Source organism: Anolis sagrei, chromosome 2 (genome assembly GCF_037176765.1).
Source record: "Anolis sagrei isolate rAnoSag1 chromosome 2, rAnoSag1.mat, whole genome shotgun sequence".
In the NCBI taxonomy this organism is placed as follows: Eukaryota; Metazoa; Chordata; class Lepidosauria; order Squamata; family Dactyloidae; genus Anolis; species Anolis sagrei.
The window spans coordinates 213,280,236-213,297,797 of record NC_090022.1 but is presented as its reverse complement, the minus strand read 5'-3'; the positions used below and the strand labels follow the sequence as shown (position 1 = coordinate 213,297,797).

General features: G+C 37.8%; 1 protein-coding gene across 8 annotated transcripts in view; it reads right to left on the bottom strand.

The window, feature by feature from the left end:
* Positions 1 to 278: 278 nt before the first annotated feature.
* BNC2 (basonuclin zinc finger protein 2) overlaps positions 279 to 17,562 on the bottom strand; it is a 459,184-nt gene continuing 441,900 nt past the window's right edge. For 6 of the 8 annotated variants that reach the window (XM_060762421.2, XM_060762422.2, XM_067464373.1 and 3 more), the window contains one exon: positions 279 to 4,111. In XM_060762421.2, coding sequence (XP_060618404.2) covers positions 3,451 to 4,111 — 661 coding nt within the window. In that variant the 3' untranslated portion in view covers positions 279 to 3,450. Of the gene's footprint in view, positions 4,112 to 6,823; positions 6,855 to 17,562 lie in introns of all 8 variants that reach the window. The other 2 variants (XM_060762423.2, XR_009630641.2) reach the window with 2 other exon arrangements.

Below are 17,562 nucleotides of genomic sequence, written 5' to 3'. Positions count from 1 at the left end.
CTTATACTTTCAAATATTGATAGACATGAAAGAATGTTAATGCCTAAACCATATGCATATTCCTCTCTGATTCGTTACAATTATTTGCCATCCTGTTTCATTTTGTGCAACAAACAGATGTTGTCTGCACAACTCATTTGCTGAATAAGGTCTACTTGATGATGTTTAAGTTTCCAGTCTAGTTTTACCAAGCCACTTGACCTTTAGCAGAAACAAAAGTAAAATGAGAATGCAGAACAGTGATTTTTCAGGAAAGAATTATTTATATACCTCAAATATGTTTTTCATTAAAAATGATATTTATTTATACCATACATACTTCAAAAACAGTGTTTTTTTGTTCCTTAGATATCATTTTGCAATTTGTTGGTTTGCCTTTTCAGTATTTCTTCTCACTTGGTTCCTAATAACTTGGGGGTGTTTGAAGAGACAGTGCAGTACAGATAACACTACAAAGGTTCATATGGTTAGGAAGAACACACCTTTACTTTTCTATGTTCCCTTTCACAAGCATACGGTACATACGCAGCATAAAACAAAACAAAGCATCTCTTCATTCAATTTTATAAAAAAAGTAATTAAGACTTTGGAAAAAAGACAAAGCACAATGAAAAATAATCAAGTCAGCAAAATTGTGGAGGTTTGATGTAAACATATTTTTGATACAAACATATTTTTACACACTGGTTGGTAACATTTTAAAGCATCTGTATGAATTCTGTAAATATTGTGTTCACTATTTGAAAAGCAACAAATATGGCCTAAAATAAGGTATTTGACTTAATTTTTTTTACACACACATGGAGAAATAGTATTTCTGTTTTGTTCATTTTTTAAAAAGTTACCGTGGTTCACAATGTCCCTAAAGTGACAGCTAGTCAGGACTAAGTCCCATGGAAATGGATGAGAATTGGTTCCAATGGGTTTTTGCCGTAATCTAACTATAGCTTTGGGCCATGGTGGAAAGGGAATTTATTTATTTGGACTAGTTTCCTCTAGTAAAATTAACAGACTGGTTTGCTGATATGCAATTAACAGTTGCTGAAATTACATAACAGACATAAGTTGGAAGTTGAAAACAACCCAGCATTTCTGGTTTCGCAGTTACAAGGGAAATGCTCTAGGAAAGAAAAACATTCTCTTTGAGCTAGAAATACACAGCATGTGGAAATATTCCTTGTGTATCCCTTTTTTTCAAAAAGGATCTGTTATATGACACACACCATAATGATCTTGGCTGTAGACTAAGCTTAAGTAAATATCATCATTCAGTCAGTATGCTGTGGTAAGGTAGGCTGCCAGTGTGGTTTGCCATGCTCAGACAACATGTGTAAACACCAGAAACAAAACAAAACAAAGGATTTGGAGACCAGCTTCTCCCTGCCTTCCTTAATCATTGGTTTCCTCTCCGATATGCTCTTTCCTCACTCGAGTGTAATTCCTCTCTGACAAATCATGTCTGGAAAGTACAAAAGACCATAACAAATTGTCCAGAGTACTGCCTCCCACCATCACCAGTGCAACCAGCTTCTGATTTCTCCAAAGGGCAAAGAACACATATTCTCCAAACTTTAAGTGTCTATGCCATTAATGGCTTTTGGTGGCTTCAATATAAGCTTGCCTTAATCATATAGCAATCACGTGAATTTTTTTTGCAACTGAAGCTTGGTCTTCAGGAGAGGACACACAAACCTGTTTCAGAAGCGGATATGCAGCCCCGAGGCTTTCTTTAAACATTATACACAACACCTTACTTTTGGAAGCTCATCTTGCCCATGGTGTCTTTGACATTTGTCTCCATAGTACTATTTAGGGTGCAAGGGAGGATATGTGATAGGATACCCTCACATCCAGTCTTTTGAAACATCCCACAAGTGGCAACCAATGGACTGGAATGAGAAAATACTGGTTCTAGTGAGATTATAGCACACACTGCCTTTTCTGATGGTCAACAGGAAACCTTTATGACAGCAAGATGACAATTTTTGTGGCAACCATGTTACTTACAGTGCAATCTTATGTATATCTCCTCAGAAGCAAATTCCTTTAAATTCTATGGGACTTACTTCCAGAAAAAAGGCATAGGAATGCAGCGCAAAATTCTTGTTTCCTGAAAGCCTATCTTTGCTTATATGAAGACATGTCTCTGCCATCTCACCATGTAGCTTTCATTTCCTTTTACAGAAGAACTGTGGTCTTCTTTTGTGAGTGTGGATAATATTTTGAACCTGAGAAGAACATTTCTGTCTATTCTTTCCTTCCTCCCAGTTTCCTAGGATTGTATTCTTCTTCTACTGACTGCCAAAATCTTGGCCTGTAGTTAACAGCATCTGATTCTGTTTTGGTTACTGAAAACTTGTGCAAAGTTGGCAGCTCTGTGTTAACACTTAACACTTTTTGCTCGGCATTCTTGCCCCATACTGACCAAATCACTTGTATTTTTCTCTCTCTCTCGTTCTCTTTTAATAAGACACTGAAGTATGGCAATACTTTTAAGGGAAAAAAGGGTATGGATATTATTACACATCCCCACATTGTGTAAGAAAAAAGTGCATGACTGGATTTATGTAATAGTAACAAGACCAAAACAAAAACAAAACCCAAAAAATAAAAAAATAAACAAACACAAAAAACCTGTATCCAATCAGGTGCTCTAAAGCATGCCAGCACCTCCTTATTATGCCTCTCTAGCAGGTAGTTAAAAAACAAGACCTTGTGTTTTTTCCTTTTTTTAAAAAAAAATGTGCACTGAAGCTAATATAAATGAATAGAGCGAGCCAGCAAACTATCCCCCCACCCCCGCATATCTAACCACTGGATGTAAATGTATTTTTTTTAAAAAAACAAAACAAAAAAGTTAAATCACCATCAATACAATTGTTTTACATCACGGGCCCTTCAAGGCTCAATATATACAAGTGTAACAGCCATGCGGAGTTGACGGTCCTCTGAATTGTTTAAAATACACAAAAGACAACAGAAGTTGTTCTTTTTTCCTTTCTCTCTCTTTCTTTCTGCAGTGCTTTGTTTCTTCGGGGTTTTCCCATTTCCCCCTTTTTCTTTTTCTGAGGTTGCAGGCAATAGTCATAGGTAGAAGACACAGTCTCTTTGGAGATGACCACAAATATTGTAACAAAAGTGGGCTTTAAAATACAAGGGTTTTTTTTCAATTTTTGTTTGCTTTTTTCTTGTTTAGAGCAGTGGAAACTTCATCCCAAGTTAAAGGTACTACCCCAACCCTCACAAAATGAAAAACCTTAACAAAACAAAACTTAGGGAGGAAAAAAAAAGCAGGGGGAAGCACCTGGTGTTTTTCTGTTTTCTTAAAAAAGAAAAAAAGATATATATTTATATTCATATTTATATATATTTATATAAGAGTCTGTAAATGGCTGTTCAAAGAAGCCAAGCTCTCCTTGAGAGCTGGCATTTACCGGGTCCATCTCTGAACTAATCTAGTGAAGTAAATGGAATGTTTTTATGCAGGTTAGGGTTCTGACTGTGCCGGTTCCGGCTACGAACAGAGGAAAACATCATGTTGCATCCAGGGATTTTGCACTTGTGCATTTCTCGCAAGTGCACAGTCTTGTAATGCACCCTGAGAGTTCCCTTGTTGCTGTACATTTTGTGGCAAATGTTACACATGATCCCACCATTGTTCATGGAAACACTGCTAAACATGAGGGATCCTGGAACTTCAGCACCCATGCCAACCCCTAAGGCTGGAGCATCAGCTTTGTGGGACGATTCTCCACTGTCACTTGCCCCATCAACATCATCGAGGAGAATCCCCTCGTCGCTCCCTGCATCAGACTCTCTGGAGGAATGGATGCTACTGCTAGACTGGATGCTGGAGGTGGTGCTCAGATCTAGCACCATGTATTCTTCTGACATGCCCCTTCCATACCCATTCAGGTGGGAGTCCTCAGTACCTGCTGGGGAGGATGTATCTTCCCTTATATCAAACCCCATCTGATGTGGGGCCCCATATATCTTCATCAAAAATTCATCCCGGAGGTCCTTGCTAAGTGAGGGCTGAGAAGTATCGAGTCCCATGTCATCCAGTTCTTTGGTCAACAGTTTACGGTGCAGGTTTATGTTCGCACTGTGTCTAGGAAAGAAAGAGGAAAGGGGTGGGAAGAGAGAAAAACATATAACATTGCCGATTACATTTAAGCCTTACATATTCAGTTAAGATTGCAACAAGTAACTGTCATGCAGTGCAACAACTTCTTCAATTACTATTGTGGCTGCTGCCCCCTTAATTGGAAATTAGGTCATTGCTAGACAAGCACCAATATTTCCTACAAATGCAAATGTGATAAAATTACACTAACTCTCAGCGTTTTTTGAATTGATTTGCTTCAATTAATCTTGCAAGGAATTGTATCTCGCGTGCGGTTTTTTGGTTAACCTATTTCATACAAGGCTAATCAACAATATGAACCTTTTAATAATACATATCAATAGTTTAATGGCACTGCGATTTCTTTCTTTTTTTTACATAAACTAGGTAGGGCGAAACGAGGTAGGGAGGAAGAAAATCAGTGGGATCACTGTTGAATGTGCATTCCAGTGTTGTGCAACACTGGAACTCTTGGTTCACACTGCGATAACGGGGAATTATTAGCATTGGTCAAAAGAGGAATGCAATGTTAGGCTGATTTATCCTCTTACCAATAGTAGTGGACCACACAATAAAAGTATTCTGGGCATTTACAGTGTTTAAATAGAATGTAACACTTTTAAATGTTTAAATTTGGGACTTCATTAAGAATTGAGAAATGGAATCTATGTTGAGTCGTGTGAAATTATTTGTTTTACTTTATTTTGAAGAATTCTGCAAAATTATAGTGGATTAATGTGATTCCACACAAGGTTTTGGTGGCAGCCATCCCAATCAACACTTTTCCAGTTGTGGCTCTCATAGCTATCCCATGGCTTTTGTGTCCTAGTAGAACAAGCACCCAGCTATCTTCCTGCTGCTGGATGCCCAGCAAAAACATTTCCATGTGGATCTTCAGTGGATTCCCACAGATCCCTGTGGATCCTTGTTGCTGAGTGTCCAGTTATAGGAAGACAACTAGATGTTTGTCTGCCACTCCTTTGCTCCCCACTGGCAGGGAAGTGGACATGTTGAGTCACTGTTGGAAACATGCTGTAGCCATGTCTCCTAATCCAAAGTCTTACTTGTACTCTGTGCAAGAGTCAGCTTCAGCAGACCACCATTTTTTCACACACACACAAGCCTTTCACACACACAAAAAGCTGTCTCATGAACAACATTACTGACAAATGCTCAAAATGTTTGCAATTTTGCCCACTGGGAAGGCTTTTCATGTCATTTGTTCTTGTGTGTGCGAACAAAATAAGTGAAAAATTAGGGCAGACAGGCTACATTACAAAAAGAGGATATGAAAACAAATGGAAATAAGCTATTAAAATTCTTATTATTTTCAACCAAAGATGTTTGGTCTCTGTCTGCAAATCAAATCTGCAAACCAAAGACACATGTAATGCAAAATATCTTTGATTGTTCTTCTATCTACATGTTCCCCTTTCCCTAGATATAATCTTGTAGAAATCAATGGCAAGGCTTGCAAAGTGAGGAGTCACCTAACATGCAGAGCCAGAAAGAATAGTCTCATAAAGTGACTACTGAAAGAGATGATCCATGGACCAGTGTTGGTCCATAAGCCATCAGCTTTCAGTCTCTTGCATGTTTCCAGGAAAGGAACAACTGTAGCCAATGGACAGAAGTCTGTTGCTGATCCTTGGCACATAGGAGGAAAAGTTGACAATCCCCACATTGGATAGCATAAGAACCACTGTCATAAGGAATCATGTAAACTATGATGGGAATCCTTGAATGTCTTCAATTCTGCTTTGACTTACAGCCCTGAAATGAAACAGTTGCACAATCGTCTCCCAACAAATATTTTAATGAAAAATTGGAATAGCAACTAAATAATAATAATAATAATAATAATAATAATAATAATAATATCATCATCATCATCATCATCATCATCATCATCACCATAATCAATATCAGGCTTTCCAATCCAAATTTAACCGTGTATTTCCAGCTATTTTGTATCCCCAGTCATATTGCAATGTTGATGTAAATATATGTTCTCATTTTTCTCTTGTAATTTGGGGGTCACAATGGATGCCTTATCTCCACATATGCACATTAAGACTGATTCACATCTAGATTCAATCTGGGTGTGCAGTTCCTGTCATATAAAGCCAGTCCTTTTGTACACTGATATCCCTCGCAGAACTGGGGAGGCTAAGTATAGAGATGATATAATTGGGGTCCTTTATGTTTCAACGCAGCCTGTTCAAATCACATTTTCATTGAGTAGTGTATCTCTCAACCAGCTAGGCTTTAAAACACAGCCAAAGAACTCAACTGTGTATTATAGCAAGGGAGAAGAGATAGAACAACATAAACTTAATTTTCGATAGCTATGTGTGTGATTCATCATACCTTGTCATAACTCATTTGCCTTATTAAATATAGCAAACTGGCTACCAGTCTGCATTCCTATAAAAGAAGGCAGGTGGCTGTAGTTAAAAGGTGGATAGATATTTAAGGAGGGTAAATTTGGGATCCAAATGGAGATGTCTCCCTATGGAGAAGAGCTACTGAGAGATACATCTGTGGAGCAGAGGATGGAGTGGAAAGCATATACTGTTCATTCATTCCCAATGGGATAGCTATCTTTCATAGCAAGTAATGTATTGCAGCTTTTTTCTGAACATTGAAGTGTGTTATGCATATCCCCCACACTGCACTTACGAAGGCTGAGCTTACCTTGTGATAAGATCAGCTTTCTAATCTTTTGCTAAATCGAGATCACAAGAGAAAGAGGGAGATAGAAAGAGATAGAGAGAAAGAGACAGAGAGAAAGAGAAAGAGAACAAATTCACATTCCAATCTGGTCACATCTGGCTTTTTTGTTTTTTTAAAAAAGAGAAAATCTTAAAAACAATAAAATACAGGCTAAAAATGCTTCAGCCATGAGATCATTTTCTGTCACCATTCAGCTCACTTACACTGTTGTACTGATGGTTACCTGGACCAACCGCACAATCTAAAATCATAAATCAAATTACAGAATGGCAAATTCACATCATCCAAAGTTTTTTTTTACTGAAAAGATACCCAATGTTCATATACATGGATGATAAATAAACCAATGTGGGCCTTACACTTTTTGGCAGTATTCTCATATTTCTTGCCCATTCTGGGTGTCAGATGGCAAATCAATCAAAGGGAAATGTTCTCAGGAAAATGTATTTATTTACTTCATTTATATACCAATTTTCTCTCCCCTGGGGAAACTCAAAGTGGTTTTCAATGTATTCACAGCAAAATTCAATGCCTTACAAAACATGAAAACATAACATAAAACAATAGTAACATAAAACTATAAATTAAATCATAAAATGAAACTACATTTAAACATTAAAACAGGGGATTAATGAAGTAATCTCTCAACTGTGAAAGTCTTGTCTACTAGTTAACAAGGTTCAGTTGTTGTGCTAGTTATTGTGTTTGGGTGCCAACATTATCAAGGTTTGCAGGACAATATACCTTCACCAATGAAGTGTGAGTGGTCTTCTGAATGCACCATGCGACCTAGCTGAAACATGGTGGCAGTTTTCACTGTAATAATATAGTGTCTGCTGCATGCCATGTTCATCAGTCTGTCATGAAAATCCAGCAGTTTCTCCCATGTCTTTGGAAAGTGGTAAAAATGGGCTGACGGGCATAGCCATTGCACATGAACAGTATGGCCTTTTGCTACATTTACTTCCATTCTTCTCTCTGAGAGGCTAAGTGTTACTTTTTAGCTTCACAACGAGGCTTATGAGAAGAAGCACCAGTGCTGTTTCTCTTGCCCAGTAATCTCTCACTTCTGCCTGTTGTAACACTGGAATCTAGGCATGTTATATAGTGGACAGGGAAAGACTGGCAAGACTAGCATTGAGGTAAAGATAAATGGAAGAGACTAGGGTTACTTGCCTATTGGAGGCTCATTGGAAAAATTAAATTTACATGTTCCTTTTTCAGAGTGCAACCTTTTAACTTGGGTCACAACAAAACTGTGGAGTAGTTATTGATTTTCCTAGGGTCCCCAGTGAGTTTGAAAGTTGCATGGTAATTTGAAACTGAGGCCCCTTCTACGGTGACATTTAATTAAATTTATCAAATCAGATAATTCACATTATCTGATTTGGACTGGATTATATGAGTCTAGGGTTTTAAGATCGTCTGGGGAGTCCCTGCTCTCGATCCTGCCTTCTTCGCAGGCGCATCTGGTGGGGACGAGAGACAGGGCCTTCTCAGTGGTGGCCACTCGGCTGTGGAACTCCCTCCCTAGGGATATTAGATCGGCCTTCCCTCGTGACCTTCAGAAAAAAAGTAAAAACCTGGCTCTTTGAACAAGCCTTTGGGAATGCAGTGCAATAGATAAACATGGAATTATGTAAGACTGAAACAAGGAACAACTCAGACAATGCTACTGGAAAATGGGATTAACAGGAAGACATTGCTTATTATATGTTTTTAATGGTTTTTGTATGGTTTTTATAATCTTGTTTTAAATGTTTTTATTGTATCTTGTGACTTGTTATGGCATCGAATTGCTGCCAATTTGTAAGCCGGCTTGAGTCACCTTCAGGCTTGAGAAAGGCGAGATAGAAATATCGTAAATAAATACATAAATAAATGAGTCTACACTGTCATATAATCCAGTTCAAAGCAGATAATCTGGATTTTATATGGCAATGTAGAAGGAGCTTGATATTCTCACATTCACTGCAATCTCAGCGGGTTTCTTGCTGAGCAGTTTTTGAAATGGGAGTGGGGGGGGGGGTATCACAGCTTTTTTCCTCCCATAGCTTACTTCCCCCAGTTTTCCTTAAAACACAGCACAAACTGACTTTCATATCAATGAGATTAGGAAGCAATAAACCTGTTATCCCCCCAAATTTTCTTTCCTGCTGATAAAAACCAACAGCTAAAAACCGATGTAAATTTTCTGAATCAAAATTTCAAAATGTACAGCACAAGGAAACATGAATTTTACATCTGTTGAAAAGCCTCCAGTTTTCAAGTAAAGGTTGCTTTGCTGATGATAACTTGTTAAAAGTTGCAACCGGTTCCAGCTATCATTAGAAAGTGATGCAATATCCATTCACTTATCATTTATAGCAGTAGCTATCAGTAATCTAATTAAACTGTGTACCAGCCCTTAATATCTGTCAGGCAAACGATGTGCAGAAATGTGTGGACAAGTTCTGGCACTTTCGTCAGCAAGGTCCCTTTTCCGCTGTCAGCAGTACCATTGGCTTCTCCTAATATAATTACATTGACTTTTATTCAATTAAGTGCCATTCCTAGCTTTAAAAAAACCTGCTTTATCAATTGATTCAGGTGTAATGCAATAATAAAGATGAACTCATTGCAGTGCATTAGCCTTGCTGTTCATAACTTCTGAACATGAGTTCATTCATAGTAGTCGATTTCCATTATGCAACCACAGTTCAAAAGAATTGATTCTGTTACATTCATTTCTTAATCTATATTGCTGGTGTTGAAGAATCCTCTTCAACATCATATGGAAACCTAAACAGATGTATTCATCTGATACAGGGCTTTTTTTTTTTTACATTTTCAGATTTAATATTAAAATAATTGAGTTTAAAGTCTATTAGTGTGATGATGCTTTATTTTAAAATGCACACAACAGTCTATATAACTATGAAGAGGAAATGGATTGGAACAAACTCAGGGAAAACAATGAGACTTCAGTTATTAGCTCTGCTATCTATGAACAAAGCTGCTAGTACTACGTGTCAAAGTGCTGCCTTTAGCCTATAAAGCCCTAAATCAGTGGTTCTCAACCTGTGGGTCCCCAGAGGTTTTGACATTCAACTCCCAGAAATCCCAACAGTTGGTACACTGGTTGGCATTTCTGGGAGTTGTAGACCAAAACACATGGGGACCTACAGGTTGAGAATCACTGCCCTAAATGGTTCCGACACAGCTTACCTGTCTGAACGTATCTCTCTCTATGAACCATCTAGGAGGCTAAGATCTTATAGGGAGGCCCTGCTCTCAATCCCACCTCCTTTGCAGGTGCGACTGATGGGGATGAGAGACAGAGCCTTCTCAGTGGTGGCCCCCTCAGCTATGGAACTCTCCCACCCCGATGAAATTAGATCAGTTCCCTCCCTCCTGTCCTTCAGAAAGAAAGTGAAGACATGTTTGTGGGATCAAGACTTTGGACAATAATCTGCAATGTAATAAGTGACTATGGGATAGTGCAATTTATGATTGGTATGGCTCCTGGAATTATGCCTTTGGACTGAATGGTTTTTAAGTAATTGGTTTTAAGATTATGGTGTTTAATTATTGCTTTTAATGTGTATGTTTTGTTTTATCCTATGTATGTATTGTGCCTTTTTTGTGAGCTGTCCTGAGTCCCCTTCAGGGTGAGGATGGGATATAAATTCAGTAAATAAATAAATAAATAAAAGCAAATAAAGGAATGGAAATGGAAATGACATTTAAATGTGGTGGTATACAATGGTTATCATTTTTCCTATGTATAGTCCACAGCAAGGCTGTGTCAGTTACCACAGTTGTTGCTTATTTTAGGCATACAGGCAAACTTTGTGAAAAAAGCAACCTCTTCTCCCAAAAATTGGGCTTCCACCAGATTTTTTAGATTTTTAACTGAGAACATACTTTTACCAGTATTTCAGAATTTTTTTAAGGTAAAATCTGAAAACATTTGAAGTGTGTGAGATATTGCCCTGAGGAATGTCATTTGCTTTATCATAGCTGTTCTGGTTTTCTTCAAAAATTCTTCAGACATTTCCCTTGAGGCTGAATTTTCCACTGTGCATTCATTTCGAATTTATCTTTGGGTAAAGAAAATTGGTGGCAATTCTTACTACTTTCTTGTTCATAGAAACAATATCTGCCCCTTAATATTCAGTAAATACTAGAAGTTTTCTTTCACTTCACTATCACTTTTGGGTCTATTTTTTTGTTAAAGTCACATGATAATAAACCGCTAAGCTGCAGAACTTGATCAGAAGGTCGGCGGTTCAAATCTGTGGATGGGGTGAGCTCCTGTTGTTAGCCCCAGCTTCTGCCAACCAAGCAGTTTGAAAACATGCAAATCTGAGTAGATTAGTAGATACTACTTCAGCAGGAAGGTAATGGTGCACCATGCAGTCATGCTGGCCACATGACCTAGGAGGTGTCTATGGACAACATTGGCTCTTTGGCTTAGAAATGCAGGTGAGTACAACCCCCAGAGTCGGACATAATTACACTTAATGTCAAGGAGAAACTTTTACTAATAAATCTTCATTTAAAAATTCAGTTTAAATTTTTTTTCTTGTTGGAGTTGTTACTGTTGTGTGCCTTCAAACCATTCCCTACTTATGACAACCCTAACACAAACTTATCACAGGATTTTCTAGGCAAGATTTGTTAAGAGAGGGGTTGCCTTTGCCTTCTTCTGTGGTTGAAAGAGTTTGAATTGTTCAAAGTCAGCCGGTGGGTTTCCGTGGCTGGGGATTCAAATCCGAATTTACAAAGCCACAGCGTAACACTCAAATAATGCTAAAGTCTTAAGTCCATCTAGTACCCTTTCATCCTAAGAAATGAGACAACTATGTAACCTCAAATGGGATGTGCATTACTTCTTGTGAAGTCATTGAGTCTAATACTCCTTGCATGCTTTCTTTATGCATTCAAAATGAAAAGGAGAGGTTTTTCACAGAAGGTCCTGGAAGTTCCTTAAAGGACAAATACTCCACAACATCCCCTGTGGATTCAGATTCACAACTTCTTCAACTGTGGGTCTCAACCCTAAATGGGGTCCCCTTAGGTTAGTGTTAAGTCATTAAAAATTGGCAGCAGTAAAAGCTTTTGAACACCATCCATTTGCACCAAACTGAAAGCAACAATGTGCAGTGTTTACAGTGGACTCTGCAGCAAATGCTTCAGCTATACTCACAAAAAGAAAAAAAAAACCTGCCTGTTTAACAAGCCTTGCAAATGCTGATTTATTATCTGCAAATGCCTGATACCTATACCTCTTTCATATATCTGTATACCTGGGGTCATGCAAAAATTTCACAGGCAGAAAGGGGTTGTGAGTGGAAAATATTTAAGAAGCCCTGATTTAGAGGTCAAAGGAATGCATTCAATTTGTTTATGGATACATGTGAGAATGTTTGTAACATCCATTGTTACTTTAGGACAGAAGCAGACCCCATTTTTCTCATTTTTAAAATCATAATGAACAAATGTGACCCTCACAGACAATGGGAAAGAGTTGTGATTCCCTAGTCTGACACCTAATTCTATACAGATCTATGCCCTATTAAATTCAATGGGGCTTCCTTCCAAGGAAATAGGTATAGCTCTGCAGTCTTATTGTCTAAGGATACATGTTTTGTCTTGCTTTTTCGTATATTGCAAAAGAAAGCAGATAGAAAAATCACCAAAGCCCATCTTATAAGATACTTTAATGATAATATATTATTCTCTTGCTCTCTCTCACACACATATATGTACATTTTCTATTTGCAGTGTGTGGCACCAAATGTGATGATTTTAATGGGAGATCTTTTCTGTACTAATATTTCAGATCGGTAGTTATGGAGTATTGTGTTACTTAGTGAAATATGGACAAATTTTATTCCAACAGCATGTGCAATGTTTGTTTCTATAGGGTTTTTTTAATGGATTGCATAGAATCTGAAAAAAATATATTAACCTTTTATATAGGGAGAAAATCCAAAAGGTAAAAAACAGTTCAGCACCTATTAAAAAAAAGTAAAGAAGTGCTTATTAAATGCAGGATATAAAGGACAAGCAAATTCTTGCAAATTAAAGACAGGGAACCCAGTCATTACAATCCCTTTCAATATGAAACAAATCATTCACACTGGTCACGAAGACAGCTCCCTCTCCACTCAAATTATTCACTTGAAGATAAGCTCTCACCAAACTCTTTAGGGGTTTAACTAATTTACTGCACAGATACAGCACGTCTGTTGTAATAACAGGTAGGATGTATTGGGGTCGACCATTTATCAGAATTAGACTTCTTTTCTCAATTCACAGTGAATGATGCTGCCTACACGGCTCCTCATTCTCAGAGCTTGCCATCCCCTTATGGCCCCTAATGTGGCAGGCAAACAAAATTGACAGTCTCATCTTGTCAACAAGGGGCGATTCTCCTGAGAAGCCACTTAACTTTGCAGAGGAAGCAATGTATTAATGTGCCTGTCCCAGGAATGTTAATCATCTTCCAGCTCCTTCTGACTTTGACATGAAGAAAATCACCAAATTTGTTTACTAAATGAATCGTAATATGCTAATAAGAGAACATGACATATATGGTAAAGCCAAACAGATGGTTTGTTTACTCCACTTTGCAACTTTATAAATGTTGTAACTCAGAAGATGTTAGCAAGAATTATTGCGTGGTTGGCAGGGGCAATCAAGCCTTTTGCATACCAAATGCAGAGCCAGCATAACCGGGAGAAATGTTATCACTACCGAATGTGCACAAGTGTTAATATTAATATGACATTTGGACAGCCTGCCCATGGCTCACCTGAGCAGGTGCACCCTCTGAGTTTACCATGCAATTGTCTGGCTGCTGTCCTTTCTGCTTATGTAATCCTTTGTTAAAGTAAAGTCTGAGAGCGCTCTACCCTTGAAAGTCCTGGTAATTCAGTACATACCTGTTGAGGTGTTAAGTGAAATGCCTCTTACGGTGTGAACAGAACTACATTTTCCCAACAGCTGCATGTGCTCAAAAGCATCAAGGTTAAGGCACACTCTTAATATATTACAATTGTTGTTCATTAAAGATCAAAGGCATTACAAATGGGAAGCGTAACAAGTGGCGTAGTTGCCAGAGTTACTCAGCAATGGTGTAAGTTGTACTGCGACACTTCAGCCTCACACTTTGCCAGCTGCCTCAAGGCAAAATGTCTCATTGCAAGAGGTAAAAAGAAGTCAGGACATTTAAAACAAACTGATCACTGAACGTATACAAGTGGACTGCAGGATCCTTTCTGAAATCAACGTTACTCCCCAAAATTAGTCGATCTGTAGTAAACATCAGAATGCAGTGACTTAATTCGCCTGGTAGCAAAAGTTTGGTTATACGAGACTAGCCATCCCCTGCCAGGCGTTGCTGTGGCCCAGTCAGTTTATATATGTTTTGTGTGCGTATATATATATTTGTGTATATGTGTGTGTGTATGTATATGTATATGTATGTATGTGTGTGTATACATTATAATACATGTTCAAAACCATATATACATATATGGGTTGTTGTAGGTTTTTCCGGGCTATATGGCCATGTTCTGGAGGCAATTTTTCTCCAGAAAAATTGCCTCCAGAACATGGCCATATAGCCCGGAAAAACCTACAACAACCCATGGATTCCGGCCATGAAAGCCTTCGACAATACATACATACATACATACATACATACATACGGTTTTGCATATGTATTATAATGTATTTTGGGGGCTTTTTAAGTCTCTTCTGCTGTGTTTTTCAGCATTTTTATTAGTGATGGTCACTTGTTGGTCTGATCTGTATATTGTGTCCAAATTTGGTGTCAATTCGTCCAGTGTTTTTTGAATTATGTTAATTCCACAAACAAACATTACATTTTTATTTATATAGATTTATATTTATTTATGTAGATTACCAAGTTCTTATTGCTGCTGTAATATGTAATGCAAACAGCTTCTTAGTACCATAGTACCTGTGGAATATAAGTTTCAGTGGTTTTTATTGGCCCTTCTACAGCCCATGAAGAATATGTAAAATATCTTTTGTAAAAGATCTTTTGTGGTGCAGCTAGCTAGTAGCCACCTGCATTAAATCACTACTGACCAAGAGGTCATGAGTTCGAAGCCAGCCTGGGTCGGAGTAAGCTCCCGACCATTAATAGTCTAGCTTGCTGTTGACCCATGCAGCCCGAACGACAGTTGCATCTGTCAAGTAGGAAATGTAGGTACCGCTTTATGTGGGGAGGCTAATTTAACCAATTTACAATGCCATAAAACCTTCCAGTAGCATGCAGAAGAATGAAGAAGTACTCCATCAAATGACTTGGTGTCACAAGTGGACGGTGAAGCAGCAGCTCTCCCTGTGGCATTAATCGAGCCTCATGAAGCCGGAAAAACTGGAATGTTAAATGCCTCTGTGTCTGTCTATATATGTTGTATGTCTAAATGGCACTGAATGTTTGCCGTCTATATGCACATTATAATCCGCCCTGAGTCCCCTGCGGGGTGAGAAGGGCGGAATATAAATACTGTAAATAAATAAAAATAAATAAGTAATAAATAAAATACCAGTTTTCTGAGATATACTACTTGGGAGATATTTTGATGTGAGAGTGATTTTTAAAAATATAATGGTTAGTCCAAGTTTTGTGCTTATTTTGTCTCCAGAACTTTCATGCAACATTTATTACTAAATGTTTGGGATTGAAATCCTCCAATTTCAATGCTACCTTAACCACCATTTAAAAGAGGGATGGGCAAGATATAAATTTTATAAAGAAATAATAAATACATGCCTGGTCAATCTGCACCAGTGGCATCTCATGCTTTGTAATGCTACATGGGCGTAGATGTTGGTATGCCACCACATTAAATTCCAATTTAATGCTAACTCTCCAACTTCAGTTCGCTTATTCCAAAGTATTATAATGGTTAAAAAAACATGGCGTGGCATGAAATGAGAGAAATCCCAGCAGAAGGGGCTTGTAGCATGGATACTAACTGGATACTTATTGACACAAGCCCAGTACACTAACTGCATCATGTACATGCACTGCTGTGAACCCGTTTTCTAATAGTCTTAATAGTTTGTGCCGCACATCTGGAATGCATTTTAAATTAAAAGTCTGTGTGGATGTAGAACTTCAAGAGGGACCCATTGAAAAAGCTTCTTGACACATGCATGTACCTCACACATAGTTTATTGAGTTATGACTCATGCCAAATGCTTGAGATGAGTCCTCTGAAAAGCACTGTAGAAGATGATTGAAATGTAAGTTGAATATTCTTATCCAAAATCATAGAATAATAAGAGTCGGAAGAGACCACGTGGGACATCTAGTCCAAAATGCTTGAGATAAGAAGTGTTTGGGATTTCACATTGTTATTATTATCTGGGGAAACCCATATTAGCATATTACATATTTAATGAGATATCTTGGAGATGGGACCTAAGTCTAAACATGAAATTCATGTATGTTTCATATATGCCTCCTCTACCCATAGCCTGAAGGCAATTTAATATAATATTTTAAATAATTTTCTGCATTAAACAAAGTCTGTGTACCCTGAACCATCAGAAAGTAAAGGTGTTACTATTTCAGCCACCCATTGAGACAATTTTGCATTTTGGGAGTATTTTTGATTCCATAGTTATGGCTATGGAATATTCCATCTGTACCGGGAACGGACAACACAATGGGCACAGTAGTAAACAGTCATATTTCCAATTATAACTTGAAGTAATATTTCTAAAAGAATGAAATCATCAACTAGATATGTTGATTGGTTATTCAGCAATGCCTTCTTTACTTAGGATTTGTTTTTCATATCAGAAACAACTTGAGAAACTGCAAGTTTCTTCTTGTGTGAGAGAATTGGCTATCTGCAAGGATATTGTCCAGGGGATGCCCAGATGTATTTTGATGTTTTACCATCCTTGTGGAAGGCTTTTCTCATGTCCCCACATGGTGAGCTGGAGCTCACAGAGGGAACTCAACCTGCTCTTCACAGATTCAAACCGCTGACCTGATCATCAGCATTCTGGCCGGCACAAGGGTTTAACCCATTGCACCATTGGGGGCTCCTAAGATTTAGGATTGAAATGATAGGAAAACTATGGAAGTCCCTACTAGGGTAGACATATTGGATTAACTTTCAAATCCAATTATTTAAATTCCATAGATTCAATGTGTCTACTCTAACAGGAACTAGCAATTGGATTGAGGTCCTTTACTGAAAGCCTTACTTTATTATATTTAATCCATAACCATGCCATATTAAAGCTCAGAGTAGTCACGGCTTCATTCAAATTTGTAAACAAATATAAATGTTACTTGGACTTCAGGTAAAACTACAATATTTCCAATACTGCTTTGACTTATGATATACAATGCATTGGCTCTCCCTACCTCTGCCCCTCTTTCTCTCTCTCACACACAGATACACAATGTTTCTCATATTTTTAGTAATTGTCTAGCTGTGCTTCAATGGCTGATTACTGTTAGCAATATATCTCTAGCCTTTAGTGCGGAGATCCCATGAAATTCTTCCATACTTGCTATTGCTATTGGTTATTAAATTCTGAGAGCTTTTTTTTTAAAAAAAACAACAACAACATATTGACTAGAGACTTAGCAAAGAGGAAGTATGAATTCAGTTTGGTTTCCAAGGATTACTTTGGAGCAGAAACTGTTAGCA